Source organism: Oryctolagus cuniculus, chromosome 10 (genome assembly GCF_051225735.1).
Source record: "Oryctolagus cuniculus isolate XC-2025 breed Fujian yellow rabbit chromosome 10, ASM5122573v1, whole genome shotgun sequence".
NCBI classification, from domain to species: Eukaryota; Metazoa; Chordata; class Mammalia; order Lagomorpha; family Leporidae; genus Oryctolagus; species Oryctolagus cuniculus.
Genome location: NC_142876.1, coordinates 4,310,384 through 4,336,977, shown reverse-complemented (window position 1 = coordinate 4,336,977; position 26,594 = coordinate 4,310,384). Strand labels below are relative to the sequence as shown.

General features: G+C 51.6%; 1 protein-coding gene across 2 annotated transcripts in view; it reads left to right on the top strand.

Moving 5' to 3' along the window:
- CNDP1 (carnosine dipeptidase 1) overlaps positions 1-22,184 on the top strand; it is a 41,597-nt gene extending 19,413 nt beyond the window's left edge. For both annotated transcript variants that reach the window (XM_008261469.5, XM_008261470.5), the window contains exons 4-12: positions 77-239; positions 1,149-1,237; positions 6,135-6,335; positions 8,569-8,653; positions 14,335-14,495; positions 15,425-15,589; positions 16,808-16,949; positions 19,746-19,893; positions 20,930-22,184. In XM_008261469.5, the coding sequence (XP_008259691.3) occupies positions 77-239; positions 1,149-1,237; positions 6,135-6,335; positions 8,569-8,653; positions 14,335-14,495; positions 15,425-15,589; positions 16,808-16,949; positions 19,746-19,893; positions 20,930-20,996 (1,221 nt within the window). In that variant the 3' untranslated portion in view covers positions 20,997-22,184. The remainder of the gene's footprint in view (positions 1-76; positions 240-1,148; positions 1,238-6,134; positions 6,336-8,568; positions 8,654-14,334; positions 14,496-15,424; positions 15,590-16,807; positions 16,950-19,745; positions 19,894-20,929) is intronic.
- Positions 22,185-26,594: the final 4,410 nt, after the last annotated feature.

Below are 26,594 nucleotides of genomic sequence, written 5' to 3'. Positions count from 1 at the left end.
CCCCAGTGCCAGGCCTGAGTTTTCTGCACGTGTCATAGAGGACACATTAAAACAGCACGACTGTTTTCCTCTGCAGCTGCCTGGTGGACAGAGTCTTCCTCTACCGCCCATCCTACTGGCCGAGCTGGGCAACGACCCAAGGAAACCCACTGTGTGCTTCTACGGCCACCTGGACGTGCAGCCCGCGAAGCAGGGCGACGGGTGGCTGGCAGACCCGTACACGCTGACGGAGGTGGACGGTCAGTGACCCTCAAGCCCAGGGATGCTGGATGAAGACTCTCGGCCGGGCCCCTGACCTCAGCCTGCTCCAACCTGTCGCTAGCAAGAAGCAGAAAGGCTGTTCCCGGGGCTGCCACGCAGCTCTTTCATTTCCGGGGCAAATGATGAACTTTGTGCCCCTGGATGGGGGGTGGGGGGCGGGTCTCAGGTTCTCAGGAAATTGGTCATCTACTCACACGTTTGTCTTCTTTTTTTAAAACTGGAGAACAAACGTATTTTAAAATAGTTATTTATTTGAAAGGCAGAGAGACAGACACGGATCCTCCATCCGATGGCTCACTCCTCAGCCATCTGCAATGGTCAGGGCTGGGCCAGGCTGGAGCCGGGAACTCCATCCCGGCCTCCTATGTGGGTGGCAGGGACCCCCTACTACTTGAGCCATCACCTGTAGCGCTTGAATCCAGGCCCTTGGGTGTGGATGTGGGTCTCCCAACTGGTATCTTAACCACTAGGCCAGGCACCTGCCCTGTATTTTTGTCTTAGATAGAATTCGTATTTTATAAAGAATAGAGTAAGGAAGGTTAATAGACGTACCCACATATCTTTTCCCATTCGTCTGCTGATTGTAGACTCTCACAGCCGCTGATATTCCACAGCACATCCTCGGGTCTCTTCAGTGAATTGGATAAAATAGTTGTCGACCACAAGGCCAAGGGGGATCTCTGTGCGTTCCAAGTTAGCTTATTTTATCTGACCTACTCGTGACCATCCCAGTCGTGCGAAGAAATCCCACCTGGCAATTCAGAGCCACATGGTGTCTGGAACACCAGAACACACTGTTACACCAGGACCCATGAAACAGCGCTTGCTCCTGGCTCACTCAGCAGAGGCAGCCACACTTCCTGAAAATTCTTCCTCTGTGTTTACAGGAAAACTCTATGGCCGGGGAGCCACAGACAACAAAGGCCCTGTCTTGGCTTGGATCAATGCTGTGAGCACCTTCGGCGCCGTGGAGCAAGTAGGTGGCTGTTTGGGATGGAGGGCGGGGGACATGCTGGTGACAGAGGATGCCCGCAGGCTTGCGGTAGCTTTCGGCGGTCCTTGGAGGAGTGTGCCCCCGTGACATCCACCTGCAGACGAGAGCTTACCCAGGGCAGCCTGCTAGTGACAGCACCCACGCTCTGAGGACATGTTAAAACACAAAACCCAACCCAAACATGACAACCTTGTGGCTGAGCTACTGTTTGCTCTGACTTGTCATTTAAAAAAATAATCTTTGTCCTTGTCATCTTCCCTCTTTTTTTATCACTAGCAAAGACACACAAACTCCTAAACCTGAGTTGGCTACTTGGCAAGGTACTGAGATTTAAATAACTGCTGCAACACAGCCTTTTTTTTTATTTTTTAAAAATGTATTTATTTGTGGGCTGGTGCCGCGGCTCACTAGGCTAATCCTCCACCTGCGGCACCGGCACATCAGGTTCTAGTCCCAGTCAGGGCAGCGGATTCTGTACCGGTTGCCCCTCTTCCAGGCCAGCTCTCTGCTGTGGCCCGGAGTACAGTGGAGGATGGCCCAAGTGCTTGAGCCCTGCACCCGCATGGGAGACCAGGAGAAGCACCTGGCTCCTGGCTTCGGATCAGCGTGATGCGCCGGCCACAGGGCGCCGGCCGTGGCGGCCGCTGGGGGGTAAACCAACGGAAGGAAGGAAGACCTTTCTCTCTGTCTCTCTCTCTCTCACTGTCCACTCTGCCTGTCAAAAGAAAATGTATTTATTTGAGAAGCAGAGTTAGAGAAGTTGGGGGGCGGGGTGAGATAGAAATCTTCTATGCACTGGTTCACTACCCAGATGGCTGCAATGGCCAGAACTGGGCCAGGTCAAAACTCAGGGGCAGGAGCCCCACCCAGGACTCCCATGTGGGTGGCAGGGCCCAAGTACTCGGCCATCTCTGCTGCTTTCCTCACGGGGAGCAGGATCTGAAGCAGAGCAGCCAGGACTCAGTCTGGTGCCCCAAGATGGGATATTGTCATCGCAGTCAGAGGTTTAACCCCCTGCACGTGAAGCCCACCCTACTGGACAGGCTACGCCCTGGGGGCTCTTCCTTTGGGTGCCTGGGGGCTTCTACCAGGTGTGCTGGGTGGTTGCCTCTTCTGTTATGCAACAGAGGACCTTCCTGGGCCCAGGTTTGCATTTTTAACTGCCTGAGGCCGGGTTCCCTAACCAGTCTTCTACCAGCCAATGTGCTTCAACCCCTGATGGTGGAATCCAGCTGCGTGGCGGCGGGGCTCAGACTCTGCACTGTGAAAATGGCTGCCTGGATGTGGGTGCCATGCGGAAGGCTGGCGACCCGTGTTGCCCAGGCATGGCCCTTCTTGCTCCCACGGGAGCTCGAGGGGGACCTGGCCTTGGAGCCCAGCCCCTCTCATTCCCCTCAGGGCCCTGGAACCTGCTGCTGAGGAGGACTGGCTCCAAGGTCAGGGACACCTGTGAGGGGCTGGGAAGGGCACGAGGGAGGGAGGGCAGTCGCACCACCCCACTCCCAAGGGCTCCCCCGGTAGCTCCCCTCTAGCTGCGGCCTGGACGCGGCAGTGGAGGAAACACAGAGCACTTACCGTGTGCCAGACCCGGCGAGAGGCCCGGGACTGACGTGCAGGCACCAGCAGCCCTGGCCTTGGTGATGCTCACCCTGCCCCCTCACTCACTCTGGGCTTCTTAGCACCTTCCCCTTCCGCTGAGCGCACGTTATGGAGGTGCCTCCTTTTAGAACAGGAAGTCTGCCAGCAGCAATTTTTAAATCCCAGGACTGAGATTTTACTCAAATATGCAGAAGCAGCTGATATTAACACTGTTCAGTGTGGCCCTCTGGCGTCAGCGAGGCTTTGTGCTGGCTCCGAGTGGCGGCAACACACGGGAATGAGAGCTGTTTCCTGATCTGGCCCTACAAAGTATCAGCACCCAGGGTGCACCGAGGAGTCTGTGAAACTAACCTTAAAACTACACGGCCTTAGAGAAAAAGTCCTGTCCAGCATGTCTACCTCCTTCTCATTAGCAAGGCTTTAATTCAATCAAGTGCTTTGAACACTGGCTATTTAAGAAGGAAACAGGGCCCATTTGTTGGGCTCATGGGCTAAAAGCAAAGTGGGGCTGCATCACCCAGCAAGCCCCCTGCTGACCTGGGCAGAGGCTTGGGGAGCAGAAAAGCCTTTCTGAGACAAAACAGGTTTGGGACCGGGTTTCAGCTGGGGAGAGACGAGAGTGGGAGTCGGTCTCTGGGTGCCACCTCCACGGGTAGACACAACACCACGTGGGGCGGCCCCAGGCTGGCCCGAGGCTTCCAGGGTCCGTCTTCGGGGGTGCCCCTCCCTGGTCCCTCCATGGGTGCGGCCCTGGACGTTGGCAGTGTCCTTCCCTGGAGACAGTTTCGTCCGATGCCAGGGGGCGGCCTCTCGGGGGGTTATTTTCCACTGAGACACAAGCAGATGAGGAGGGAGTTAACTACTCCTGACTTAACTCCCTTATCTCGCGGAGAAAGGCAAGCTGGAGAAATCAGAGTGCGTTCCTGGCTGGGTCCTGCTGACCACTGCAAAGCTGTCTTCTTATCCACGATGCTCACTTAGCTGAACAAGCTCTGAGCATTTGCTATGGCCTGGGCTTCCCACCTGCCCACACATACTCCTTCCACGCTTCCCCCCTCTCTCTCCTCTCTTCCCTCTCCTCTCTCTCCTCTCTCCTCTCTCCTCTCTCCTGTCTCCCCCCCCCCCATTCCTTTGGGGTAAGTAATACTTATAAGAAAGAGCCTAAATAAATTCTGAAATCTGCCTTGCTTTTCAGATTTCAATCCTACCGCGCCTCATTTTCTGACCTGTGAGCTGGCAGGGCTCATTTCTGCCTCACAGACTTGTTGAGAAGTTCAAGCAAAGAAAGAAAGATCCACGAGGCCCTCTGGTGGCACCAGGCCCCTCCTGAGGGTCAGGATCTCGCTCGCTCCCTCTCTCCTGGCCTTGTTCACAGAGAACTGGAACCATGTCACTTCACTGTGTTGTTCTCCTAGGAGGCAGGATGAGTGTTAATGCCCACATGTCACAGAGAGGTGGCTGCCGATGGTGACCGGGCACATCCTGGGTGTGAAGAAGCAGCGTGGACTCTACACAGGCCGGGGTGCTGGCCCAGTCCTCCTCCAATGGCTTGATTTGTGAATTGTATTGATTTACTCATTTTTATTTGAGAGGCCAGGGGACACAGAACAAGGCAGATTGAGAGAGCTTCCATCTGATGGTTCACTCTTTTTTTTTGACAGGCAGAGTGGACAGTGAGAGAGACAGACAGACAGAAAGAAAGGTCTTCCTTTGCTGTTGGTTCACCCTCCAGTGGCCCCCGTGACCGGCACGCTGCGGCCGGCGCACCGCACTGATCTGATGGCAGGAGCCAGGTACTTATCCTGGTCTCCCATGGGGTGCAGGGCCCAAGCACTTGGGCCATCCTCCACTGCACTCCCTGGCCACAGCAGAGGGCTGGACTGGAAGAGGAGAAACCAGGACAGAATCCGGTGCCCCAACCGGGACTAGAACCCGGTGTGCCGGCGCCGCAAGGCGGAGGATTAGCCTAGTGAGCCGCGGCACCGGCCCTGGTTCACTCATCAAAGGTCCTCAACAGGTAGGGCTAGGCCAGGTCAAAGACAGGAACTCAACCCAGGTGTCCCATGTGGGTGGCAGGGACCCAACAGCTTGAGCCAGCACCTGCTGTCTCCCAGTGTCTGCATTAGAGGGAGGCTGTAGTCAGCAGTGGAGCCAGGACTGGAACTCGGGCACTTCTGCTAGGAATGTAGGCATTCCCTCCACTAGGCCAAAAGCCCACCCCAACTTTGTGCTTTATTGAATATGATTTGGCAGAAAACCCTTAGAAATGCCAATGCAAAAAAAAAAAAAAATTCCAACGGCTCTCAGCAGTTGTTGGAAGTTAAATGTTAACGAAGAACTTGCAATGATCAAGATCTCAGAAATTTAACTCAGCTTTCTGAGATGCACAAAAACGCCAGCGGTCTGTTTGAACAAATCATTTTCCCAGAATGCCCTCCTCCAACGGCACCGGGGAAGGTCACTCGTCTTCCAGCACGTAATCCTCTACCCAGCTTGCATGTGTTAATCCGCGCAGAGTCAATCCCACTCTTAGAGCTGATTAGCATGTTTGTACTGTGTCGTTTATCTGCATATAATTACTTCCACGGGGATTTCTCCCACTCCTCTGCTCAGGAAAACACTCTGACCTCTCTTCTGAATGTGGCTCTCCAAGATATGAAGTTAGGAATTATAAAGGCACAAAAAGATCAAAACCAAATGGCAGACAAAACACATTGTAAAAATTTTAAAGGAGCTGTGCCATGCTCTAATATTAACTAGAGAAAAACTCAAGCTCCATTTACTGCAAGATCAAAGCCTTTGAATAAGTTAAAAGGCAGATTGAAATCATCGCTGAAAAATAACAGATACTTGAAATAAAAGTGATCCGGAGGCTTAGCAGTCTTTCAAAGGAAAAAGTCCTCATTTATCATGCTCAGAATTATGAGAACAGAAAAGGGATTTGTAGCCGAGTAACCTTTCTTGAAAAATGCCTTTTGGAGAGAAGGAGGAAATGTTCTTTCTGCAGCAGCAGAGACAGCACCTTGGTGCAGCTGCTGCTTTTTCCTGAGGAATTCCTGCCCCAAATTCTTCCGCGTGGCGTCGAGTTGCTGGGCTGTGCTGGCGAACACACAGTGGGCATCCCCGAGGCCTTTATCATCTTGGTTAAAGCAGAGCTGCTGGCAAGGTAGAAAATGCAAGCGTTGAATGTTCCTGGGGATTTCGGTGCTTGGCCGGACCCACGGCCCCGACTCCGCAGAGCCGAGTGGGCAGGGGTGCCGCGTGTCTCCTCCTGCTGCAGGACCTGCCCGTGAATGTCAAATTCGTCCTTGAAGGCATGGAGGAGGCGGGCTCTGTGGGCCTGGAGGAGCTCGTTCGCAGAGAGAAGGAGCGCTTCTTCGCGGGCGTGGACTACATCCTGATTTCTGATAACCTGTGGCTCAGCCGGAAGAAGCCTGCACTCACCTACGGCACGCGAGGAAACAGCTACTTCCTGGTGGAGGTATTCGGAGATGGCTCTGGGGGCTGGGAACAGGATGAGGGGAAGCTCTTCTGAGACCCAGCCTGTACCCGGGACTGCAGCCCGGGGTCCCCGTTCTCGGGGCAGCCCGGGTTCATGAGGCCTCCAGCACTTGGGGCCGTGTGCCTGTGTGCATCCCTCTCAGGAGAGCGTCAGAGGCGCTTTGACTTGGAACCAGGGCTGTGGAACTTGGAGGCCACAGGAGCAGCCCACGGGAGGTGGGGCCACCACCTGGCCAGCGGCTGCGAGTGCCAACGTCACAGATGCAACTGCCAACGTCAAGGGCAAAGAGAAGGCCACTGTCGTCGCCCAGGCTCCTGCGAGGGGCAGCCTGGTGCAGGCCCTGGACCCTGAACTGGTGCTTGAGTGGGCACCCTGAAGGCCCCTGCAGGCGGCTGTGACGGCCACACAGTCACTTTCCTTTGCTTTCTGTCCCCCTTCCCCCCAACACACAGGTGACTTGGCATAGTACTCAGCGTTTAAGATCGAAAGTTCCCTGTGTAAATAATTAGCTGGGTAAATAATTAGCTATTTACCCACTTCGGTTTATTTTCTCACTTCACAGTATCTGCAGACCCCATCCAATCCCCGGGGAATTGTGAGGTCTGAATGCTATAGCCAGGAAGAAAACACACATTATTATGCCTGGGGCTACTGGATCCAGGCTCTGAGCTCCAGGAGTTGTGTGGCTACGAGCCAGAGAGCCACAGGGAGAAGATGAGCAAGTGAGGGGGAGAGAGGAAACAGGGCGTCCTGTAGAACCCTCTGTCAAGGCACCTGGCCGTGAGAATCAGGCACGTGGTAGAATAGCGGCAGTGACTGAGGCGGGGGAGACCTGAGAGTCAAGGGTATGCGGGAGAACGAAGGCGCTTAGGGGCTGGGAGCGGAGGCGACCCTGAGCCAAGGGATGGCATCGGCCTCTTCCATGGGGGTCAGGTGCAGCGCTGCTGTTTTGCTGTGCTGGCCTCTGTGTGTTACTGTTGTGCAGGGGGGAGGTTCCCCTGCAGAGAAGCAATGGCTTGAAGTGGCCGCTGTGGCAACGCATCAAGAGGCAACGCTTGAAGAGGCGTCAAGCGGCAGTGAGGCCCCGTCCGAACAGATGGGTCACTTTCTGCAGCTGTGCTCAGTAGTCAGAGACAGAAGTGGCCCACGTGAGTGGGGCCGACCCGGGGTTGAGGTTGACTGTGGAGGGTGTGATGGAGAAAGGAGGGACGAGCCAGCCGAGAGAGATCAAAGTGATGAGAGGCGGCTTTTTGGTCGTGTCGGGGAGGACGGTAGGTTGGAGAATGGTGGAAAGGTTGAGAAACTAGATGCTTTGATGAGGACCAGGAACAGGTGGTACGGAAGGGGCACGAGAGAAGAGAGACGATCGGAAGGGGGATTTCAGTTAAGATTTCGGAGGTGAGACGTGTAAACCCTGAGAGTGCTTTAGCTAGTATTATTGCCTAATAGGATAACGGCCTGGACTAAAGTGATTACATGGACGTTTCAGCTGGCGGTATAAAGTCAGATGGGAGCAGGCCACAGCGGGCTGGGCAGAAATGTCAGACGGACGAGCACTGAAGACAGAAATCAAAACCACACACACAGCCCGTGTGGAATTGCTAACCATGTACGGTGTGAACAGAAGTCAAGCGGGTGGGCAGTCATTGTAGCAGGAGCTTCTGAATTCCAGAGACCAGAAGCATCCCCAGCAGAATGGCCCGTAAGCCACCAGAAAGCTTAGGGCCGGCGTTTAGGTAACAGGTCAGCCCCACAGGGACGAACATTTAAGGGCACGGAGCTAGGAAACGACGCCACTTGAGTTCCTGAAGACCTGAGTAGACAGGAACTTGAGCTGCAGAGGCGAGAGAAGGAAAGAAGTCGCCGGAGGAGCGACATCAGGGGACTGTGCGGATGGCAGGAGGACAACAGGGGAAGGACCAGGAGGAGGGCTCTTTGCGGTGTGGGGTGGAACGGTACAGCACCAACAGTTTGGCCAAGGTGGGCTGGGCTGGCGGTCTGGGCTGGAACTGTATTTGTGGATGGGTGTGGCGTGGAGGGGCATCGGGAGATCCAGGAGACGGTGGGACATGCAGAGGTGGGGTGACGAGGAACAGGAGCCAAGGCCAGGTCTGCAGTCACCGCCTGGGTCCTGAGAGCGCCCGCTGCATGAGAAGCTGTTGCTGGAGGAACCAGTAAGTCCTCTCCTCTCCTCTCTTCACCCGTTTTTCAGGTGAAGTGCAGAACCCAGGATTTTCACTCGGGAACCTTCGGCGGTATCCTCCACGAGCCCTTGGCCGACCTGGTTGCTCTTCTTGGTAATCCTTTAGTTCATTTCACTTTTTTAAGCATCAAGGCGACTAGTGAAAAACAGTTCTTTTATTTGTTTTTCTTTTCTGAGAGGTAGAAAGTGACTGAGCGAGAACTCCCCTCCACTAGTTCTCTCCCCAGATTCCCACTGCTCTGAGCCCGCAGCCCAGAGCTCTGTCCAGGTCTCCCACTGGGGTAGCAGGAACCTCATTCCTTGAGCCATCACCACTGCCTCCTAGGGTCTGCAGTAGCAGGAAGCTGGAGTCAGAGGCCGGGGCCAGGGATTGAACCCAGGCACTCTGAGCTGGGACAAGGGCATGCTAACCACCAGAAAGTGCCCACCCCTATAGTACAGTTCCATTTCACTCCTGTGTCTCTCTCTTCCTTTGGTATCTGAAATGGCTCAGAAGCAGAGGGAAGCACAAGAAAAATGGGTTCAATTTCCCATCCCCTAGGCTTAGAGTTAAGTCCATGTTATTTCTCTCTGTGGACAGAGACTCTGCTTGGAACCACGCTCCCTTCCCTTTATTGCATGTTGTGGCACACCCGGCCCTCCTCAAGGAAAAGAGGCCAGAGACCAAAGTGTGCAGAGGTCTGAGAGGCCGTCCCTGACTCTCTCACTGCAACTTCTAGAATGGGGTGGGCGGGCAGTCATGGTAATCCAAGCCCCTGAACCACAAGCTCAGGTGCAGAGACCCCGCATGACAGTTCTGAATGAAGTTAACAGTGATGACCAGTGGGAAAGGCGTAAGTGATGTCCAGGCCAAGAGCCTCTCATAGCTCTTTGTAGATGGAGCCCCATGGCAGCTGGGCCTGAAGCTGCCAGGGTCTGTGGCTCTGGGAGAGAGGGAGTAGGTCTGTCTTGGCTCTGCCATAGGCCACCTGCACGGTGCTCGGTGAGTTAATTATGCTCTCTGGTCCTGGGTTTCCTCCTTGGTAAACAGAGGACAACTGCATGTCTACTTGCTGAGTGTGGTTTTGGATCCAGTGAGAAGAACATGTGGGTGACTCCCCCTCGTGGCTGCAGCATAGAGTGTCCATCTGTGGCCAGTGAAGCACAGGTTGTCCATCAGTGGTCGGTGGACTCAGGGTGCCCATGCTGGTCAGTGGAGCACAGGGTGTCCATCTGTGGCCAGTGGATAATAGGGTATCCATCTGTGGCCAGTGGACTCAGGGTGTCTATCCATGGCCAATGGACCATAGGGTACCCATCGATGGCCAGTGGAACAGGGTATCCATGGTGGTCAGTGGACCATAGGGTGTCCATAGTGGTCAGGGAGAGCACAGGGTGCCCATGGTGGTCAGGGGAGTACAGGGTTCCATCAGGGGTCAGTGGACGCAGGGTATCCATCTGTGGCTACTGGAGCACAGGGTGTCCACTGATGGCCAGTGGAGCACAAGGTATCCATCTGTGGTCACGGGAGCACAGAGTGTCCATCAGTGGTCAGTGGACTCAGGGTGCCCATGGTGGTCATTGGAGCACAGGTTGTTCATCCGTGGCCAGTGGACCACAGGGTGTCCACATATGGCAGTGGGACAGGGTCTTCACAGCCTGAGAGAGGAGCTGTTGCCTTGCCAAGGACTCCAGCGCGGCTGTCAGATACGCCAGTGCCCCTTGGCTTCATTTGTCGAGATTGCTGTGGTTCTGTGTGGCACGGAGACACCCGAGTTCTCCAGGTGTGCCCAGCACCAAACCACTGCCCTCACCTCCTGTGGGCTGCCAGGAGTGTGTGACAGGAAGACCACATTTTTCCTGGAGAGCCAAGATGCCCAGGCTTGCTCTTCCTGGTAGCTCTTCTCCTAGTCAGGGCTGCCCAGGGCAGATTCCCTGGGAAGAAAACAAAAACATGATCTTCAGGGGTCTCCTGGCAGGAGCTTGTCCAGGGTCCTCGCAGGTGCACTTGCTTTTATATTCATAATGGATACTTTTTTTTTTAAAAAAAGACTTGCTTATTTATTTGAGAAACAGAGAGGTCTTCCATCCACTGGTTCACTCCCCAAGTGGCCACAACGGTCAGAGCTGGACTGATCTGAAGCCAGGAGCTTCTTCCAGGTCTCCCACACAGGTGCAGGGGCCCAAGCACTTGGGAGCTGGATTGGAAGTGGAGCAGCTGGGACTTGAACTGGCGCCCATATGGGATGTCGGTGCTGCAGACTGTCACTCCCCCTCTTCATGGAGGAACGACACTAAACCCTGCCTAGGCTTCATATCCAAGTCACGGCACCATTATGTCGTTCCCCCTCTTCGCGGAGGAACGACACAGGACCCTGCGCTGTTCTTTCGTCTGCTCGGCCCTCCCCGGGTTTTCTGCTGGTTCTTCCCGGGTTGGCTGCTGTCCCTTCCACCTCCGTGGAAGGGCGGTTCCCCCTGCCACATTCCCCACTTCCGCGGGGGAGCGGCACACCGCCGGCCGGCTCTCTCGGGGGCTGCACAGGTGTTCCTTCGGATGTTCCCCTTAGATGTTCCTGGTGCATGCCATCTCTCTCCTCTTTTATAGTCCTCCTCCGCCAATCCCAACTCGGCTGCCCACACGCCGAGTACGCTGCTCTCCTCCAATCAGGAACAGGTCCCACAGTTTATTGGTTGAACTGGAGGCAGCTGTATAGAAGTTCTTACTCCCTTCTCAGCGCCATATTGTGGGAGAGCAGATGCATAGAATAAGTCTTAATTCCAGTAACTTAGTCTAGTCCGAGTTGCTCCCAGTTGCTCCCCACACAGACGGAGGCTTAACCTACTGTGCCACAGCGCCGGCCCCGACTGATGCTCTTTTAACAGAAGGCGTTCAGATACTATGTAAGCGCCAGACTTCACAATCCTTTGATCTGCCCCTTCTGACACATGTAGCTCCTTTATGCAAGTCTTCGTGTGCCCCTCCTGGGTGAATTATAAGATGCACCCCTCTGGCTTGGAGGTCCTGGCTGGTCCTGTCAGCCTGAGGGACCAAGCTGCCGGTCTCTGCCAAGTCGTTATCAGCATCTTCTGCTGTAGAGCTTCATCCTTTCTTCCCAGCCCCACGTTCAGTAATGGGATCTCTGCAACCCCACCATCGATCCATGGCTCTGTCTACCTGTGCATCCAGGATCTATTTGTTCATCTTCCACCTTCTCGTTGTCCTAAACTATAATTCCTGGATGATACTTCCCACGCTGGACACTTTCAGAGGACGAGCTCTTTCCCTTTCACAGGTTGGAACAGTTTTCACAGGAACCCTGTGAAACCTCTGTGGTTTGTGTCTCCCTCTCTCTCTGTAACTCTGCTTTTCTCCTGTTGACCTGCCCTGTACCTTCACGCCGAGTCTTTGCAGCTGGACCATGAGCAGGGTCTGTTCCAGGAGCATTGTTGCAGCTCTGTCCTTACACAGAAGGTTGCCGGAACAAGTTCACGGCTCTATGCTCCAGGGTGGACTTGGTGTTGGTATTATTGATGGTGTTTTATGCTTTCAATTTCGGTGAGGATGAGGGAGGCAGACAAATTCAATGACAGCCAGTCCTAGTCCTTCAGCACCAGCTGTTCTGATGTTGGTTTTATTTGTTGTTTACTTGAGACACAACAAAGAGAAAAACAGTGATAGAGACAGATCAACAGACAGGCAGAGAGAGAGAGCTTCTATTCACTGGTTCACTCCCCAGATGCCTGCCGTGGCTGGGGCTGGGTGAGGCCAGAGCCAGGAGTCAGGAACTTGCTTCAGGTCTGCCATGCGGGTAGCAGGGGCCCTGGTTCTTGAACCTCCTCCACTGCCTCCCAGGGTGTGCATGGCTGGAAGTTGGAGTCAGGAACTGGAGGCCAGCATCAAACCCAGGGCTTCTTGTGGGCTTCTTACCTCCCGGGCTTAACGCTTGCTTCCATTTTTCAACTTGAATCTGACACTTATTTAAAGCACAGTGTAGGTCACTGGGCTAAATGAGGGGAGGGCTGTCCCTCGGGATTTGTGCAAAATGATCTGCAACCCGGCGCCTGCAATGCAGCAACACAAGGGGTGGAAGTCGGGGGGGGGGTACGTGGGGACCAGGACCGTAGCAGTGGAACGGATAGTTGAACAGAGGGCAGTGCTGGCTCCCCCAAGTCTGCCGCCTCTCCTCCCTCCAGCCTCATGCTGTGCCTCCTGAGCTCACCCTGCAAGTGTGGGGAGCTGTCACACAGCACACTGCTCCATCCCGTTTCCTGGCTGGAACTGGGTAGCGCAGAGCCGGGCCACCTGCTGATCTGCTCACGTGGCACTGCACTTGTTGCCTTTTTTCTTGGCTGTCTTCACACGCCAGCACTGACCTGCTGTCTAGAACGTGGCGGGGCCCAGTAACCTCATGTCGGCTGCATCAATGGTTTGGAGTCTTCACCCATGCTTTGCACTTGTTGACGTGGGGTGAAAGTGTAGTGTGACACAATAATTTTCTGCCACTGATATTGTCAAAATATAATACTGAGAATATAGATCATCTGTTTATGAAGTATCTTTACTTGAGTAAAAAGTTCCAGCTGTGTTGAGGATCAAGTTATCTTTCCTTCAGACAATTTTGTGTCATTCGTATCCATTATTACACAGCTGTATACATACATATATATACACATATGTATATGTACATTTTTGATAAGTGTTTTCTCCAGGGTGTGAGCAGTGCTTACTGAATCTGGACACCTGCCTCCTCTGCAGATGCCCACGGATGACGTCTTCCATCCCCGCTGGCCGCTGTGGTGTCTCATAAGGCAGAGCAGTGTGTATGCTTATGAACTATTCAGCGGTCATGATCTATCCCTCACAGGCTAGGCCCCAAGGGCGTGAGCCTCTGATGCAAAATGAGTATTTGCCTGTACGTTACGATTATGGTTTGTGTATGTGTGTGTGCCGAGAGAGAGATCAAGGAGGCACGCTGGAACTGTCCAGTGTCTCAGACATGTATGTGCCATGGTTTTAGTATGACCTGACCCCTGGACCCGAGCAGGACCTTACACCCCGAAGTCGTAAGTCAGCGGTACCAAGTCGGTGGAAACTTAAGCCAATGCCGGCGTTGAGGAGGTGGGCCTGCTGGGGGGTTTCCCTTTGCTGGAGGGGGCCCTCCGGAGGGTGCTTCCAGGCAGGCTGATTGCAGTAGCCTCTGCTGGCCCAGCCACCGTCCCTGCTGTTAGCCGCAGCATCTGTCACCCTCACAAAGGCCAAGCCGATGGGGGCCACCTGCACTTGGACTTGATCCTTCAGAACGCTGAGCCAAGATAAACCTTCCTTTGAAAGTGGCTTGCCCCAGGTCTTCCGTTGTGGTAGTTGTAAGCTGACTAGTACAGTAATATGTGTAGGCCTTCATATATAATGTGTATGTACATATATTTTTAAATGTTTTAATAATGAACATGTATTACCTGGGAACTCAGGATAAAATTAAACTAAAAAAATGAACTTTGTGTGTGATGCAAAGTTGAGAAGTTGAGCGTGGGTGAGTCCCACTGAGGAATGCCTGTGGGGTGCAGACTCCTGTGTTTTCTGTCCGACCGTTGGCCCGCTGAGCCATACAGTGGGTCTGCTTGCAGCCCAGCCTGCCTGGTGACCAGCACCCCCCTCTGACGGTCACAATGAGGTGCACCCTGTGGCCGCCGTGGGGAACAGGGATGGTCAGGCAGGGGAGCCATCCTTGGCCCAGCTCCGGGTCCTGCTTCAGCCACTGACGTATCCACGTGGCCTGTTTTCTGTGTGTGTCGCAGGGAGCCTGGTAGACTCCTCTGGCCACATCCTCATCCCTGGAATCTACGACTCCGTGGCTCCGCTTACAGAAGATGAGAAAGACACGTACAAAGCCGTCGATCTGGATCTCGAAGAATATCGCAACAGCAGCCAGGTGGAGAAGTTCCTGTTCGAGACCAAGGTACGGCCACAAATGCATGGAAAATCTGAAAAGAGTGACGGTAAAGAATCGTGTTAGCCCACTGTCCAGTGTACTGTCTGGAGCCTGAAGCAGACGTTCCTAGGCGGGTTTTGATGTTCATGGCCACTCTCCTGTGTGCTTCACTGGGCACTGGTTTCAGACCCAACCGAGAGCGCTCACTCACTCCCTGGCCAGCCTTCCCACCATAGTCTCTGAACACGCCTGCCAGCAGGTGCAGAGTTTACAGACTGAGAAGTGCTGGAGGTTAGTCCCGGCTCCATGACCGCTAACTGTTCATTTTCCCAGGCAAATACAAGAATCTGTGGGGCCGGGTGGACTAAGGAAACAAAGAGCCGACAGGATTTGTTACCGGAGAATTCAGATTTTTCTCCTCTTTTTCTCTTTCTCATTCTCCTCCTTTGTAAATGCTTCCCTGGTCAGGTGTTTGGCAGTGGTGGTGGGTTCTGGATGAGCTGCCACACTGAGAGGAAGTGACAGAGCGGAGTGTGATGGTGTCTGTCTCTGCCCTCAGACTGGCTCACTGATGGCCACGATGAGAAAGACACCTGGACAGATGTCCGCCTTGATGCCTGGGGAGCATTTCTGAAAGGGCCGCTCTGCCACCGTTAACCACACGGCACAGCACTCCCGCAAAGAAGGGAACCGGCCAGCGGGGTGGTTCTGGCACGCCAAGGCAGGGGGGTGAGCAGCCCGGGAGCCTGTGGGAGCAGCCCACTCTGTCATCGGAACAGACGTCCCTGGGTCACCAGCGCAGGCGTATCTTATCTGTGTCACTAGTGCAGCCATGTCCAAGGAAGGTGATAATTAGCTTTTCACGCTCTTTGTCCTGAAGTGCAGGAGCTGGTGATAGGACCAACGCCACCTAAATGAGTTTTAATTAAACATTCTTTGGGTAATTTTCCAACCAGGAGGAAATCCTAATGCACCTGTGGAGGTACCCAAGTCTTTCTATTCACGGGATCGAGGGTGCGTTTGATGAGCCTGGAGCTAAAACAGTCATTCCTGGCCGAGTTGTAGGAAAATTTTCAATCCGCTTGGTTCCTCACATGAATGTGTCCGTGGTGGAAAAACAGGTAACAAACGCCCGTGGGTGTTCTGCCTGGCGGCGCCATTCCGAGTCTCCTGTCACTGTTTCATGAGCAGTTTGGTCGTTCGCTATCGCTTGTACAGTAAGAAAAGAACCGGGACAGATGTCAGGAAACCAGCTTCATTTTTGGGCAGTAATGATGTCTTTCCTCAGTTGTGTGCGATTACGTAGTTGGATCCATAACCATTTGGTGTTGGATGATGGGAAATTTTTAAAAATTAGATGGTGGCTCTGAAAGCCAGAGGGAGGGGGCAAGTGCCTGCACGTGCGTGGAGGCAGGGGGTCTCAGGGCCTGACCGTTTTCATAATGTCTGCAGTCAACGCTTTGAATGAAAATGTCATGCGTCCAAATTACCACCCTGGCACCTCTACCTTGAATAGTTTAATAGGAAGGAAACTGTTGAGTGAATGAGGTAAAGGACTATCTCATCCCAGCCTGCAGTGAGCACCAGTCTGCTGTCCTCCTTGGCAGTCCTGGGAGCACCGTGTTCTGTCTCCCTGCTCCCCACCCGCCTCTCCCTGGGAGGCGTTGCCCCTTCTCACAGCTCATCAATTCCACCAGGGCAGGGCTCTCTGTCTTGTTCACAGCGAGGTCCCCAGCACTCAGTGCCCTGCACACGACAGCATTCAGGCAAAAACGTGCTCAAGGACCAAGCGGAAGAAATACCCGAGAGGACGAGGAGTCCACAGCAGCCGTTGGGAGGGAGCAAAGTAGAGAGAAGGGTCCCGAAACGCGTCTCCCTCCGTTCAGCTTGGAACTGCTCCCCTGTTTTGGAAATCTCCCAAGTGCCTAGAGTTCCCCCAGAGACTCATCGTGGCACAGATAAGTCAAAAAAAAAAAAAAAAAAAAAAGGCTGTCCCAGTGGAGCAAAGCTGTGCTTTTTGACCTTCTGGGATTTTCAGCAGACACGACTCAAACACTCTGTGCTAAGAAAGGGGCTGGCGCAGGGCTGGGCCTTGGAGGGTGGTCCAAGGAGGGAGCAAGAGCAGGCGTTTCTCCTGCCCGGTGGAGCCTGGCTCTGGTCCTCCTCAGCGTGTCGGGTCCATCAAGCTGATTGACAAGTCAAGTCAAGCCAAGGTCAATCACAATGCAGCCCTGTCAGGTCAGGTCGGGATTCCAGGCAGGTCCTTTGTGAAGGAAGATATTCGCTGTGTGAGACGGTGACGGCAGCTCCCTCTTACTATTTAAAATGTCCCCTTTCAGGTGAAGCGGCATCTCGAAGACGTGTTCTCCAAAAGAAACAGTCCCAACCACATGACTGTTTCCATGGTGGTAGGACTACAGCCGTGGCTGGCAAATACAGACGATAACCAGTATCTTGCAGCAAAGAGAGCAATCAGAACAGGTGGGGCCTTCAAATACATCGATTTTCTGGCTTATAATGGCACCAAATGGAAGCTTTCTCTCTCTTTCTCTCTCTAAATCTTTTTAAAATAAATAAATAAGTCCTTAATAAAAAAAATTGAGAAGTAGTAGAGGAGCAGGGACTAGAACTGACGCTCTGATATAAGATGCCAGCGTTGCAAGTGGTGGCTTAACCCCCTGTGCTGTGCCCCTGGCCCCACCCCTGAGACTTCTTGGCCAAGGCTCCATCCTCCCATGGGTTGGAGTCGCTAATTTGTACTTTGTGCTCTTGCAAGCCCACAGCCAGGCTGCCTGGCTGATGCTAGTACCAAGTGGTCCTAGGGAGACACAGCTCAGTCAGGCCACTGGAAATTTCCACAGAAAGACCTCCTGCTATAAAATTACGAATCACATGAGAAGCTCCATTCAGAGTCTAACACCAGTGAGCTTTCGTGATGCCAGAAGGCGGCGCTGCCCAATCTGGGATTTCCATGGGGATGCCTATTTGAATTCCGTGTGCTTGCGAGTGTTGGGCCGAATCAAATGATGGACAGGACTGGATGCGTGTGCTTGGGTGTTTCCAGCTCTTGGCCTTCAGCAAGGGACCACCTGCCAACAACAAATGGGGGCTCCCAGAAGCACAGAGGCAGTTCCGGGGTGTTTCCGAAAGCTAGGTGGGATGACACTGACCTCAGTGTTATATTCCAGAGGGAGCCGAGGCCAGCTGCCAGTGAGGGCAGAGCACGGGGCGGCATCCAGCCTCCTTAAAGCACTGTCTTTGTGGGTTTTCCATGCCGGGGCACAGACACAAACAGCCAGAGAATCAACCCGAGACTTAGAGCTGTGCTTCTCTGTGTCATCACTCCAAGCGCTCCCAGTTGTAGCGAGCATTTTACCAGGAAAGTGTGGGAGTGAGAAAAAGAGGAAGATGGCTTAGGAATGCAAACGTGAGGCCAGTTGAGGCTGGCCAGCATCGCGAGGTCTGTAATGCACGGGACACCTTGGGGTCTCCTGGGTGCTAGGCCAGTTCTGCTGACGAGGGCCAGCGGCTTCTCCACTCACACATCTTGCTTATGATTAAGGAAGAGGCAACGCAGTCTGCTTTGCTTCTCTGTTTTATTTTTCATTTCCATTCCCTCATGGGCAGCTGCCCACTAAGCTGGGATGTTTTCCCTCATGTCCTTTAAGAACTCAGGATGGCTGTCGGAACTACGAGGGTCTTCAAGAAGTTCATGGGCAGTGAGCTTTGATGAGGAAGCTGTGGATGGTTTGAAGAAAGATTCAAAAGTTTTTTGTGGCAAGATAAATTTATCCTTTAATTCCATTTTCCCTGAATACTTTGAAGTAACCTATTTTTCCTGGGAAACCTTGAAAGTTGGGAGAAATTTTTCGGTGATATTGTATATAGCTTTTGATTTGTATTTCTGTTACCAAATAACCCTGCAAAGTCTCACTTCTGTAATATTTAATTCATGAAGAAACTACAAAATAGACACATCATTTGTGTCTTGTCACCAACTCACGACTTTTCCAATCATGAGAAGACATTGAAAAAACCAAGTTGAGTTTTTTTATTTATTTATTTTTTTAACAAAACAACTGATCAGAACTCGTCAGAAAGTGCAAGGTCACAAAAGACAATGAAATATTGAGATAAGAAAAGACTAAAGAAAAGCAATGATAAAGATGCAATTTGGGATTCTGGATCGGTTCCTGGAATAGAAAAAAGGGAAATGTTGGTAAAATTTAAATAAAGTTTTGACTGTAGTTAATAATATTGTAGCATTGTTAATTTTTGATTTTAAATATTTATTTATTTGAAAGAGCTAAAGAGAGAGTGGGAGAGAAAGAGATCTTCCATTTGTTGGTTTATTCCTCAGATGACCACAAAGGCCAGGGTTGGGCCAGGCTGCAGCCAGGAGGCAGGAGCTTCATCTGGTTCCCCAACATGGGTGCAGGAACCCAAACATTTGGGCCCTTCTGCTGCTTTTTCCAGGCCATTATCAGGGAATTGGGTCAGAAGTGGAGCCATCAGGCTTCAAACCAGTGCCGTTATGGGATGCCAATATTGTAAATGGCAGCTTAACTCTCTATACCACAATGCCAGCCCCAGTTTCTGATTTTTAAAGAGTTATGTATTTGAACCACAGACTGACAGAGATCTTTCATCTGCTAGGTCACTCCCCAAATGGCCACAGTGGCTGTGGCTGGGCCAGACTGAAGCCAGGAGCCCAGAACTCCATCCAGATCTGCCACGTGCGTGGCATGGACCCAAGTGCTTGGGCCATCTTCCACTGCTTTCCCCGACGCTTCAGTAGGGAGCTGGATTGGAGGCAGAGCAGATGGGACTGAAACTGGTATTCTGATATGGGATGCTGGCAGTTTAACCTGCCATGCCATAGTGCAGGCCCCAATTTCCAATTCTTGATCATCATGGTGACATGAGATGTTAGCATTAAGGACATTAGAGTAAGGGATACAATGGAACTCAGTACTATTTTTCAGTTTTTTGAAATTTTAAACTTTTCTAAAATTACTTTAAAACAGAATTTTTCTTTTAAAATGTTTTTTAAAAGTTGATAATTGTAAAGAAGGCACCCAGAGTTTTCTTCTTGACTTATTGTCTATATTAGGATGTAAGCTGCATGACATCAAAGAACAAACGTACCCTAAGCACCAAATCTGAAAGTAAAAGAAGAAGGAAGAGAAAATAGAAAAAGCAAATACCATAGTTGAGGGGTTGGTTACTGGAGGCAGTGTTGTCATTATTCTGTTCAAATGTCTTCTCACCTTTCAGTGTTTGGAAGAGAGCCAGATATGATCCGCGACGGATCAAGCATTCCAATTGCCAAAATATTCCAGGATACTCTTCAGAAGAGCGTGCTGATGCTTCCGCTCGGAGCCGTCGATGACGGAGAGCACTCCCAGAATGAGAAGATCAACAGGTGAGCTGCTTCCTGTGCGGGCCGCTCCCTCACGGCACACGCTGAGGTTCTCCGTACCGCCCACTGGGGCACTCAGACACCTGTTTCTCACCTCTGGAGGTGGGGAGGTCCAAGATCATTGTGCTGGCTGGTTCAGCCCCTGGGGAGGGCTCTCTGCCCAACTGTGCGATGGCTGCCCTCTCTCCACCGTGTTAGGAAACAGGGAGAGGTGCAGAGAGGGAGAGGGCATGTGCTTGGGGTCTCTTCCTCTAGCCCCAGGGCCTGCTCCTCTGGCCTCATCTGACCTCTCGCATCTCCTGCAAATGCAGTCATGTCAGAGGTTACTACGTCAACAGGTGGGATTTGGAGTGCACAGTGTTTGGTCTCTAACAAGGAGTTTTAGGAATGCTTGGTGGGCACACTGTTGGCAGATCATACAAATCTCCCAGGCCTCCCAGTCTAGTGAGAAACAAAGACACGTTTGGCCGCGATGTGGGTCGTGTCAAGGGTCAGGAAAATGGATTTAGATTTGAGTCCTGGACTCATTCCCACTTCCTAGTAATCCACCACTTTCACGTGCAGCTACCAAGTGGCTTTCTCAGGAGTACGTCAATACCACACATGGAGGCCGGCGCTGCAGCTCACTAGGCTAATCCTCCACCTGTGGGGCCGGCACACCTGGTTCTAGTCCCAGTTGGGGCGCCGGATTCTGTCCCGGTTGCTCCTCATCCAGGCCAGCCCTCTGCTATCACCTGGGAGTGCAGTGGAGGATGGCCCAAGTCCTTGGGCCCTGCACCCGCATGGGAGACCAGGAGAAGCACCTGGCTCCTGGCTTCGGATCAGCACGATGCGCCCGCCGTAGTGGCCATTGAGGGGTGAACCAACGGAAAAGGAAGGCCTTTGTCTCTTTCTCTCACTGTTTAACTCTGCCTGTCAAAAAAAAAAAAAAAAGTAAATACTACACATGAATTTATGCTATGAAATCTTTCTGTCAGTCTTTCCGGCCTTCATCGGATGGAGGTTGTAACAGAGGTCTCTTTGTTTTTCCTTTCGTTAGGTGGAATTACATAGAGGGATCCAAGCTGTTTGCTGCCTTTTTCCTGGAGATGGCTAAGCTGCACTGATCGTGATGGAGCCTCCCAGCTGGATCTGTCCCACGGACAGGTCCCTTCACACCCATGGACAGGGACAGAATCTAAATATCCAGAGGATTTCGGCCCAGTAAACTATGTTTGTTTTTCCTGCCATATGAAATGTCTGGGGCCATTTGAACCAACGATAAAGAATATTAAAGATTGAGACACTGGACATGGTGTGAAGTCTGTCCCCCATTGCATACCCTCACAAAGTCACAGCTGCCTTTAATAAGATGATTCCCCAAGTCCTGTGCAGTGGCCAGGACAGGACTCACTCTGCTCTTCAAGCCGGAGTAGGACAGTTCCTCAGTGGTTGGACTCTTTGCAATTTGGTTGGCACAATGACTCGTCTGCTCCCCAGGTCCTGAGGTGCTCCTGGCTAGTCACCACTCCATCCCACTCAGCACTCGCTCCCCAAGGCTTTGCTGCGCTCTCCCTTCATCTTATTAATAGCGGTGCTGGGCTCCACCACCAGCACTGGTGATTTCCCTCTGGACTCCTTTTTCAGAGTTACTAAAGCCTGGTACTAGATTCACCTCTTGCCTCTCCATCATTTATTTTTTCCCTGCTTCTTGAAGAGTTCTGAAGCTCAAATGATCCATATTCATGTCCTTAAGCCATTTGGGATTCCTTGTGCAAGGATGAGTATTTTTTAAATAAATTCCAAGATCCTTTACATTTCCTGTGATCAATGTCACTTTGTTAGCCTCTGCCTGCTGTTCGTTCTTCCCATCCCATTGGTAAAGACTCTCTCTCTGGCATCTGTGCCCTCGTAAATCCACTGTAGCAGAATCAATCTTGATAGAGTTTCTCTCACCCCATTGGAACTTTACTCACTGACTACATCTAAATTGCTCAAAGCTTTTAATAGCGTGTGTTTTAGATAGAGAACGAATCAACCTTGACACCAGTAACACAGTCTAAATTTAAAGCCATCAGCTAATGCTGCATTCATTAATCATTTTAGTTAACCATCTTGTTTGGCTTGATTGGGTTTGATGGTCTAAATAAACAGAAATAAAACCAGAATGTAATTTTTCTACAGATGAGTATATGTAAATAATTCAACTCAATCTTTACAAATTCTTTATTTAAATCACGTTAATGGAAAAGAATTTAAGAGTTTAATAAGAATGTTTCTCTTACAACTCCAAATAAAAACAAAGCATTAACACATTTGCCTTCAACTTTTTTTTTTTTTCCATATCTCTGTTGGTTCTTAAAATGTCAGTTTGAAAACGTGTGGCATCACATTTCTAATGACTATACCGTGTGGTCAGTGCTCACAATAGTGGACCCCCACTGAGCAATCAGCCTGAGGGGTGGGTGGGGGGCATTCATGAAGGCTTCTATTTACCCGTTATTTTGAAAGCTGGAGACTTTAAACCAGGGTGTGACTGCTAATGCTGGCCATCATCAGACCGCCGTGGAACATCAACAGGTGTGTGGTTTTTGTGCTGTTAAGCACAATGAGCGCTCATGGGTTATGCTGGGTTTTTGGCATTTTCATTGAACCCACCTGATTTATTTGATATTGTTCCTGGAGATCAACAGTGCAAAAGATTTCTGATGCCAATTTATATATTTTAAAGGGTTCATATTAGTCAGTTAAGGAAAGTTCATTATAAACTAATTGTAACCATTTCTGAACAACGTAGTGTCAGTTTTATGAAGTCACTAAACAATAAGACGTACTCACTGATCTTCACTCCTGCTGAGTCTCTCAGGCCAGCAGTGTCTTGGTTAATTATTCAGCTGCCACCAAGAGGGAAGGGAAGGAAGAGAATAGTTACTGAGGTTGTTAAGCCTTGGAGATTCAACCTGGAATGCCAGAGTTCAGAGTCCACGTCTCTGCCACCCAGAGTCAGGACGGGTGTCCCCAGCTCATTCCCCCAGTTTTCTACCCCATGCTGAGCCATGTGGTTACTGATTCTGCCATGACTCAGGAGCTGGAAGGAAGTACTGATATCAGAAAATGGGGTGCCATACCATATCACCATGTGCTTATTAATAAATCCCCAATATTAATAAGCCTGTGTGGGTTCTTGCCTAATATTCAGAGAAGAATTCTGAATACCGGCATAAATGAACAAGGCAGCATGGTACATTTTAAGCTTTTTATTCAGTGAGAAAGATGCACAGGAGAGTGAGGGCCCTATCTATAGGAGAGGGAAATCTGGGTCATACCTAGTACCGGGAGCCAGCCACGTGGAGGACCATGCGGACCAGAAAACCTGGGGCAGGTAGCCCAAAGGCCACACGGCCTGGAGGCACAGGGGCAGCAAGTGCCCACACTGGCAAAAAGCCAAAGAAAAGAAAAAGGGCCAGGCACACTGTGTCCTGGCTTTTAATCCACTTCCAAAGGGGAGTGGTTAATTAACCTGATTGGCTGATGGGCACACAGGTGTGGCCAGGTAGGGGCATGAGGTCACACAGAGGTGTGGTCTTCCAGCTCACAAATCTGATCAGTTTTATCCTGTACGCCTGCCTACATCAGTACCTCCCAATGTTGTCTCATTCAGAGGGGTGAGAGAAATTTCCCCAGTGACAGGCAAGGTCAAGCCATCAGCCATAAGGAGGCAGGGAAGTTGAGTGAAAGAGAAATTCAAATATTTTCTTTAAAAAATTTACTAAAGAAATAGATGTATGTGCACACAAATGGTGGCCCAGAATTCTTGGAGGTCTATTCACACATCAATCAGGACAGGACTTCATGGCACTGAAGGAAGGCAATGAATGGGTTTCATTCGTAGATGTAGCACCTTCAAACTCATACAACTATTGTGATGAGGTGCAGAGATTGTATTAAATGGATTCGGAAGGTGCTTTTGTGCAAAACAGTGAGGGCTAGAAATGTGTTTTGGTTTTATGCTGTATTTGTAAAATTGAACGTGCTGGCCTGGGACCCTTGCCTGGGTGTTTGCCCGAGAGTGTGGGTGCCCTGGTGGGTGACACTGCCTCTCTATCCTTGCTGCTGGGAGAGTGCACTGACAGATGGAGGACTTGTCTCGGGCTTCTCCTCACTGCTCGTGCTCCTGCCCGGCGTGTCCATCACTCCTGTGGGCAACTCCCAGCCCAGCCAGTCCTCTGAAACACGACGCGTCCAAGTAGCACCCGCCGACTTGCTTCACCTCTGGGGCTCTGTGCTTTGGTAAATGGAACACTGGCCAGTTGATAGCAGAGCCCTGAATCTTTGACATTTCCCTCTCTTTCAAATGTCAATCAATAGCAGGATCAGTGGACCACCACTTCCTTTCCTCTCCACTGTCACCTCCCATGGTTCATAAACCAAAACTTCTATGCCTTGTGTCCGGTCTCTTGCTTACAGGGGAGTTCCTCTCCGCAGTACCTGTCATACTGCAGCTTGCAAGTCCCTCCTATCCCAGCTTCAAATCCTGGGAGCGGCCTTGTGGTCTCAGGAAAAAGTCTGCAATAGCAGACGGCCTACAGTCTGCTCTCTGCTTTACCGGCTTCACTCTGCCTTCTTGTTGCACCCCAACAACCCCACATTCTCAGCCACCGAGAGCTGGCTGCCTCCTTGGATTATCGGCCCCCTCCTGGAATACTCTCAGGAACCCCGGGTCTGGTTAAATCCCCCCCCCCCCCCAGTTATTCTTCAGATATCAGCTGAGTTGTAATTTTCAGGGAAACCCTTTTCTGATTCCCCCTGGGTACTTGAGCGTCCCTATTACATACACTACCTGAGTCCCCATAGTTGTTGTTTTTTTTTTTTAAGATTTATTTATTTATTTGAAAGTCAGAGTTACACACAGAGAGAAGGAGAGGCAAAGAGAAGAGAGAGGTCTTCCATCTGCTGGTTCACTCCCCAATTGGCTGCAATGGCTGGAGCCGTGCTGATCCGAGGCCAGGAGCCAGGAGCTTCTTCCGGGTCTCCCACGCGGGTGCAGGAGCTCAAGGACTCAGGCCATCCTCACTGCTTTCCCAGGCCACAGCAGAGAGCTGGATTGGAAGTGGAACAGCCCCTGTGGGGTGCCAGCACTGCAGGCTGCAGCTTACTGGCTACACCACAATGCTAGCCCGCCCCCCATAGTCCTTTTGTAACATTTATTATCATTGCAATTAAGCACATCTTTGCACAAATGGAACCCTGTGTGTTCCCCTACTAGTCTGCAAGATTCTTGGAAGTGGAGACTGACTGGTTTACTGTGGGCTCTTCAAAGTTCTAGGCATATAGTGTGTGAATGAAGATCTCAGCACTCGTGTGGTTCATCCACATGCTGCTACACAGTCATACTTTACTTTTCAATACTTTTCATGCATGTCTCTCCCCCACTCAGGTTTTTTTTTTTTTTTTTTTGACAGGCAGAGTTAGGCAGTGAGAGACAGAGAGAGAGTTATAGACAGTGAGAGAGACAGAGAGAAAGGTCTTCCTTCCGTTGGGTCACTCCCCTAATGGCCGCCACAGCCAGGGCTGCGCCGATCCGAAGCCAGGAGCCGGGTGCTCCTGGTCTCCCATGCGGGTGCGGGGACCCAAGCACTTGGGCCATCCTCCACTGCCCTCCCAGGCCACAGCAGAGAGCTGGACTGGAAGAGGAGCAAGTGGGACAGAACCGGCGTCCCGACCGGGACTAGAACCTGGGGTGCCGGTGCTGCAGGCGGAGGATTAGCCTAGTGAGCCGGGGTGCCGGCCCCACTCAGTTTTAAGCTCTACAACACCAGAGACCGTTTTCAACCAGTCCCTGTATTTTCAGAATCCAGCAGTGTCCTGCCTACTGATTGCTAAAGATCTTCCTCCTTATTCTGCCCCAGCAATTCTGGGGGTGTCCTGAGCCAGGCCTGCTCTACCCTTCCTTATGCTCCATTTCACCAGGTTGAAACCTTCTTAGGAGCGGCTGGTTCTGGGAGGAAGCAGCAACAGCAAGTTCCGCTGAAATGTCCACGGCTGGCTGATGACCCTGCTAAGGCAAGACTGTGTCTTCACAGGGCCATGCCTCCATGCAGAGACCACAGCACAGCTGCTGAGAGCCTGCAGACGCTGTATCCCTGCTTGATGTGGCCTGCACAGTGTCCTCAATGACACTGAGTAGGATGACAACAAAACCGCAGACTTCTCTCTCACACACAGAAACACGGGGGCCCCTCTTGAGCAATCAGAGGACTGGGGAACACTGATCCGCTGTTCCTGCTGGGAGACAACAAGGCAAGCTGAGTCCATGCACTTTTGACAGGAAGCACAGTGCCTGATCCACAAGATTTGTTCAACAAATGTTTTAGAAGAAGTAGACAAAGAAAGAAGCTCACAAAAGAAAATAAATGCTATTCTCTCTGACTTCTCACTTCTAGTGGTAGCTAGAACTCTGTTTTGTAATAGGGCCAAATGCATTTTAAATACCATCTATTTTAGAAGATAAGACACTATTTTAAGTGTTTAGGATTTATTCTGAAAAAATTTTAAAAGGAGGGGAGACGGAGGGGTCAGCACTGTGGCATAGCGGGTAAAGCCACCGCCTGCAGTGCTGGCATCCCATATGAGTGCCGGTTCGAGTCCTGGCTGCTCCACTTCCGGTCCAGCTCTCTGCTGTGGCCTGGGAAGACAGTGGAAGATGGCCTAGGTCCTTGGGCCCC